The 7,443-nt window shown below is 43.0% G+C and overlaps 1 protein-coding gene across 1 annotated transcript in view; it reads right to left on the reverse strand.

Annotated features, from left to right (window-relative positions):
• Positions 1–4,152, reverse strand: part of LRRC36 (leucine rich repeat containing 36) — a 29,840-nt gene extending 25,688 nt beyond the window's left edge. Inside the window, exon 1 of the mRNA XM_016220311.2 lies at positions 4,083–4,152. Within this exon, the coding sequence (XP_016075797.2) occupies positions 4,083–4,152 (70 nt within the window). The remainder of the gene's footprint in view (positions 1–4,082) is intronic.
• Positions 4,153–7,443: the final 3,291 nt, after the last annotated feature.

Raw genomic sequence — 7,443 nt, forward strand, 5'->3', positions numbered from 1 at the left:
AAGTCACAGGCAGAGGCAGACTTTGCACCTCCCAGGAGGCCCCAGAGACAGTGCACCTGGTGGTCAGACTCGACCACGCTGGATTACAACCCTACCACATCCACGAGTGACATACTCAAGGGGAACACTCGGAGAACACCAAAGCTCCACTGAAGTAAATCCTGCTCCATAGGGGTGTCTCCAGCACAGCAGCTCTTTGGCTGTAGTTGCAGCTGGTCCTCGCAGCCAATTGGCCTGGGGGTCAATTTTTCCAGGTGATGCCAACAGCAACCTAGGCTCAACTACAATAGGACAGTACACACAGCCCACGCTGGGGAGCACCTAGAAGGCCCAGCTCAGGTGACTGGAGAGGCTGAGCCACTGGACGCTATAGAACACCTACTATACAAAGCCACTCTACAAATTCCAGGAGACATAGCAGCTATACATAATACATAGAAACAAACACCAGGAAGTAGCTAAAATGTGGAGACAAAGAAACATGTCACAAAGGAAAGAACAGAAGAAATCTCCAGAAAAGGAACTAAATGAAATAGAGCCAAGCAAGCTACTAGATACAGAGTTCTGAATAATGGTTATAAAGATGCTCAAGGATCTTAGTGAGACTATTAAGGAAACTAGTGAGATCATCAATGACATACTAAAGAACCAATCAGAAATGAAGGCTACATGAACTGAAAAATAATTTACAGGGAATCAACAGTAAAGTAGAGGACACTGAGGATCAAATCGCAATTTGGAACATGAGGAAACAAAAAACACCCAACCAGAAGAGCAAAAAGAAAAAAGAATCCAGAAATATGAAGATAGTGTAAGGAGTCTCTGGAACAACTTCAAGCGACTCAACATTCGTATTATTGGGATGCCAGAAGGAGAAAAAAGAGAGCAAGAAATTGAAAACCTATTTGAAAAAATAATTACAGAAAACTTCCCCTACCTGGTGAAAGAAATAGACTTACAAGTCCAGGAAGCACAGAGGGTCCCAAATAAAAGGAACCCAAAGAGGCCCACACCAAGACACATCATAATTAAAATGCCAAAGGTTAAAGACAAAGAGAGAATCTTAAAAGCAGCAAGAGAAAAGCAGTTAGTTACCTACAGGGAGCACCCATGTGACTGTCAGCTGATTTCTCAACAGAAACTTTGCAGGCCAGAAGGGAGTGGCAAGAAATATTCAAAGTGATGAAAAGCAAGAACCTACAACCAAGATTGCTCTACCCAGCAAAGCTATCATTTAGAACTGAAGGTGAGATAAAAAGCTTCACAGATAAGAAAAAGCTAAAGTTCATCACCACCAGACCAGTACTACAGGAAATGTTGAAGGGTCTTCTTTAAGAAGAAGCTATGAACAAAAGAATCGGACAAACTAAATAGATCCAGAGACACTGAAGCCTGCAACAGACAGTCTCAGAAGGAAGGGGGGTGGGGGATGGAGGGTGGGAAGAGATTAACCAAAGAAGTTATATGCATATATGCATAACCTATGGACACAGACAATAATGGGGTGAAGGCCTGGAGAAGGGGGTGGGAGCAAGGTGGAGGGGGTCAATGGGGGGGGGGAAATGGGATACCTGTAATACTTTCAACAATAAAGATAAATTTTAAAAATATATAAATTTAAAAAAAAAATAAAAGCAGCAATACAGTCATTAAAAATCTCAGTTTTTCAAAACCCTTGGGTTTTTTAAATTACCCTGAAGGATGTAGTAAAAGTCTCTAAAGCTTCTCAATACGCAAGTCAGGGTGCCTATGGGAGGCAACCAATTGATGTTTCTGTCTCACATTGATGTTTCTCCCCCTTCCTCTCTCTCTAAAATCAATAAAAACATATCCTTGGGTGAGGATTAAAAATAATTTTAAAAAAGAAAAGACATTAAAAAGATCTGTAAGAATATAAAACAATGCCTGCCCCCTCTTCTCACTATTTTTTTAGTTTGGAAAATACAGTTATTTTTCAAAAACATTTATGTTAACATATAATGGGTATGTTACAGTTATCTTTTAATGAGTTAATAAATAAACATTTTAAATGTTTCTCTGTTCCAATTTTCAATAGGGTAAATATTAGTAAATATAGTCCATATTAATAAAAGCTCTGAACTGGAGGTCAGAAGACACAAATATTAAGACCATAGAAACTCTCATTCATTACAATGGGAATGCACAGGTGTAACGACTTTAGAAGATAGTTTGGCAGTTTCTTACAAAGCTAAACACAGCTTGCCATACGATTTAGAAATCGTGCTCCTTGGTATTTTTGATCAAATAAGTTGAAACTTTATGTCCGCACAGAAACCTATACTTGAATGTTTATAGCAGCTTTATTCATAATTGTCAAAACTTGGGTGGAACCAAGATGTCCTTTAATATGTAAATGGATAAACAAACTATGCATGCACACAGTGGAATATTACTATAAAAAGGAGTTATCGCCCTAGCCAGTTTGGTTCAGTGGTTAGAGCATCGGTCTGGGAACTGAAGGGCCCTGGGTTTGATTCCAGCGCAGGGCACATACCTCCACTGCAGGCTTCACCCCTCCACCCCCGTTTCAGGCCCGGTGGGAGGCAACTAATCGTTGTGACTCTCTCACATTTATGTTTCTCTTTCTCCATGCCCCCCTTCCACTCTAAAAAGCAATAGAAAAATATCCTCAGGTGAGAAAAAAAAAGAGTTATCAAGCTTTGGAAAGTCATGGAAGAACCTTAAATACTTATTTCTAAGTGAAAGAAGCCAATCTGGAAAGGTTACACACCCGATGATTCCAACTATGTGACATTCTGAAAAAGGCAACAGTAAAATGATCAGTGGTTGCCAGGGGTTCAGCAGGAAGGAAGGAATAAATAGGTGGAGCACAGGGAAATTTTAGGGCGGTGAAACTTCTTTTTGATACAGTAATGGTGGACACATGACACTATATATTTGTCAAAACCCACAGAACTGTTCAACACAAAGAGTGAACCCTAATGTAAACTATAGACTTTAATTAATAATAATAATGTATCACTATTGGTCCATCAATCACAGCAAATATACCACATTAATGCAACATATAAATAATAGTGGAACCGGGGTGGGGGGTGGGGGTGGGGGTGGGGGGGATATTGGAGGGGAGGTGTGAGGGAGGAAGAATATATGGAACTCTGAGCTTTCTGCTCAATTTTTCTGTGAATCTAAAACTGCTTTTAAAAATATAGTCTGTTAGCCCTGGCTGGTGTATCTCAGTGGTTGGAGCGCTGGCCCATGCACTGAAGGGCCTCAAGTTGGATTCCCGGTCAAGGCACAGGCCGGGGTTACAGGCTGGATAGATCCCCAATAGGGGACATGCAGGAGGCAGCGGATCAATGATTCTCATTATCGATGTTTCTATCTCTCTCTCTCCTTCTCCCTTCCCCTCTCTGAAATCAATAAAGACATATTTTTTTTTAAAAAAAATGCTGATAACTTTCCCAACATTTCTACTCCTTAGGAACTCAGAAGGCAACCTATGTCAGTCAGACCCCAGGTCAAAGGTTGGGCCAGGAGTCAACCAGTTTTATCTCTAGGACCAAGTCAGGGCTGAGGCCTTGACCTAAGCGCCTTGAGAAATCTAATGCTGTTCCTTTCACATCCGGCCCCTGGGTCTCTCTTAAAAGGATCTACACATCCAGATGGATCAAAGAAATGGCCAAATTCTTGAGGCGGAGAGTGGACGAAGAGCATTTCACCCCAACCTGCCCCACTGAGTCTGGAGTTAACGCCCTTCGTGCCTCAACAGCATCCCAACCTCAAACGCCCTTGTCAGCCAGCACCTTTCTTCTCCCGCCAACACCCCTCTTGGGGCTCAGTTTCCTTCCTCTAGATCAGACACTGTCCAGTTCCGTGTTCGGCTGCCGTGTCGCGTTCATCTTGTTTTTCTGCTCCCCTCCCTCAATTCCTCGCCCTCTGCCTCAGACTCCCCGGTTTCTTCAGTTCCGTCAATAACTCCTGGGCCCCAGGGACCCCTCCCTCCACCGCGGTTCCCGGGTGTCTACCTCAGGTTCCCCTGCCTCCACCTCAGTTTTCTCCCCTCAGCCTCAGACCCCAGGCTCCGGGCCAGGCCCTACCGGGCTGCTCCAGCTTCAGCGCCCCCAGGCGGCGGATGCCCTCCTCGTCCAGATCCCACTGCTCCGCCATTCCCGCCAGCCTGCCGAGCGGTTCCGCTCCTCTCTGGTCACCTGTCACCGCCCACGAGACCGCCCGGCGCGCGCCAGGCCCCGCCCCGCGCCGCCAGGCCCCGCCCCCCACACTGGGGGCCGTTATTGCCAGGGTCACGTGCCTGCAGACCCGCCGCAGGAGTGCGAACCATGGTATGGACCTCGCCCTGGTGGGGGCACCAGAACCACTAAAACGGCGATTTGGGGGCCATGTGGTGGAGGATTAGGGCTACAGGGTTCGGTTACTGGCTCTGGGACATGTTGGGGGAATATGGCCCCAGCTTTGAAGGGTCAGGGTGCTGGGTCTGAGAAATTGGAAGGATGCTCAAGTGTTCTAGCTTTGAGGACTTGGGGGACTCCAGGTCTGATGAGTGGGGGGGTGTCTCTTGACTGGGTGAAGGTCTACATCTCAGCACTTTCCGATGTTGACTCAAGCAAGGTGATGGGTGGGCGGGTAAACGGGGGAGGAGGGGATCCAGATCTGAAGGATTGGGAAGCAGCCAGCCCTCCGAGGCATGATGGGAAACGTTGGGGAACTTGGCTCTGAGAAGTTGGGGTCCTGTGTTTTTTTTTTAATTATTTTTTATTTTTTAAGATTTTTGTAAATTTTATTTTTATTTAAAATATTACAGATGTCCCTTTTTCTCCCCAATGACCTGTTCCACCCTGTCCCATCCCCCTCCCCAGTCCCTCTCCCCACCATTGTCTGTGTCCTTGGGTTGTGCATATATAGGGGACCCTGTTTTTAGAGCATGAGGTGGTTCTAGCTCTAGAAATTGACTTGGGGGAGAGGGATCAGTGTGGAAAAGAGAGGTGCTCTTTGGGATGGGGTGGGGATGGCTGTACTAGAGCTAGTCCAGTTCCTACAGTCAGTCTGGCAAGAAGCCTTTTGTCCTTTAAGTACTACAGGCCCCCAAGTTTGCCAGTGATTAAGGGCTCTCTCCAGGCTGGGATAGTTCTGCACTAACCAGCCCTTGGGGAAGAAAACTCTGGCAAGAACAGCCACATCGTTAACCTCTACCTTCACTACAGCAGGCGCCTCTTGAGACCCCACCCTTGGATGGGACATGTATGCCTAAGAAGGAGGCAAACTCTTAAGCCAAGACCCTCTTGTCATACTCTATCCTTAATAAGAAAAGAGGAAAGACCAGAACTGTGGCTCACCTTCAAGGAGCAGGTTTTCTTTAGCATCCAAAATCTGCACACTCAAAGCACTTTTCGCCGAGCCCTCAACCAGCTAGTCATCTTTACGGCAAACAGAAAACAAAATCAAGAGTTCTTGCATATTTATGCTTTCTGGTCTAGGGGAGGCCCTTAGTTACTCTCAGCTTATCATATTACCCATATTTAGAAGGGCCAGGACTCAGAAGCCTAGATTAGCTCATTAGATTGGCTTCCGTGAGCCATGACACCATTTTACAATTTGTAATATTTCTCTAAGTCTCCTGTAACTCTTCTACCCTCCAATGAGGCATACACAATTGCTCTTCTTTGTATCTGAATATGGAGATGATGTTTATTATAAGAGAAAAGAACCCCATCCCCTTCTTTGTTGCATGCATTTCTTTTCCTTCCTCAGTTCTCAAAATAGGAGAGTCAGGGTTTTGTTGGAGAAAAGGACTTTTCTTCTCCTGAGCAACCACCTCTTACTTTAACACTCTTTCCTCCCACCAATATTTTAATGCAAATTTTAAACATTCAGAAAGGTTGAATGAGTTGTACAGTGAACATTATACACCCACCACCTAGATTCTACAATGAACACTGTGCTGTATTTGTTTTATCATGTGTTCATCTATCTATCCCTCTTATCAATCCATCTTATTTTTGATGCATTTCAAAACAAGTTGCAATATTGGTACACTGTATCCCAATCACTTCAGCATGCATAATTTTTACCTAGGATTCAATATTGTTTTATGGTTCTTTCTTAGGTAAAATTTTATACTCTATTTACCACTCTTTAATTTTTTGTAAGAGTAGTGCTTAAACTCTAATACAGATGGTTTGTATGCTTGATGGCTTTCTATTTTTCTATAGTGTTGATAAGCTAGGTCATCTTAAAGCAAAATAGACAATTCACTTATAGACAGATAACCTTGAACTTTTAATAATGAGCTCACAGCATTCAGCTGTCCTCCCATAGACCCAGCAAGGTAATGTCTCTGAGGGTATGATCCCAAGACAGCCCTGCACATGCTCAGTGGGTGGGGAGCACCTTATCATAATTCCCTCTTTTTAAAACAGCTTTATTAAGATATAATTCACATACTATACAATTTACCATTTTAAAGGGTACAATTCAACAGTTTTTAGTAGGTTCACAGAATTGTGTAACCACCACCACAATCCATTTTAGAACATTTCATGATCCCAAAAAGAAATCCATGCCTATAACTGGTCACACACAACCCCCCCAAGCTTCCCCCAACCTCTCTAGCCCTAGGCAGCCACTAATCTACAATCTGTCTTTATAAATTTGCCTATTCTACACATTACTTATAGATGGAATCATGTAATTTGTGGTCTTCTGCGTCCGTCTTCTTAACACAATATGCCAAGGTTTCACCCATGTTGTGGCACACATCAGTACTTCACTCCTTATTGACTGCATTTTGTTTATTCTTCATCAGTTGATGGATATTTTGGTTGTTCCTACTTTTTAGCTATTGTGAATAATGCTTCTATGAACGTTTGTCTGCAAGTTTTTGTGAGGACATAGGTTTTCATTTCTCTTGAGTTTATACCTAGAAGTGGAATTGTTGGGCCATATAGTAACTCCATGTTTAACATTTTGAGGAACCACCCAACTGTTTTCCAGAGCAGCTGCACCATTTCAGTTTCTCCAGTCTTTGTCAGCACTTGTTATTACCTATTGTTTTGATTCAGGCCATCCTATGGGTGTGAAGTGCTATCTCATTGTGAGTTTCCCTGGTGGCTAATGATGTGAAATATCTTTACACATGATACTGGCCATTTATGTATCTTCTTTGGAGAAATGTCTATTTAGATTCTTTACCCACTTTTAAATTTAGTTATTCCTGTCTTTTTATTATTGAGTTATAAGTGTTCTTTATATAGCCTAAATACAAGTTCTGTATCATATATATGATTGTAAATATTTTGTTCCATTCTGTGGGTTGTGTTTTTATTTTCTTGATGGTCCTTTGAAGCATAAAAGTTTTTCATTTTGATGAAGTTTTATTTGTTTGTTTGTTTCACTTCTGCTTTTGGTATCTTATTTAAGAAGGCATTGCCTAAATCTAAGATT

This window comes from Miniopterus natalensis, chromosome 18, assembly GCF_054644295.1.
Source record: "Miniopterus natalensis isolate mMinNat1 chromosome 18, mMinNat1.hap1, whole genome shotgun sequence".
Taxonomy (NCBI): Eukaryota; Metazoa; Chordata; class Mammalia; order Chiroptera; family Miniopteridae; genus Miniopterus; species Miniopterus natalensis.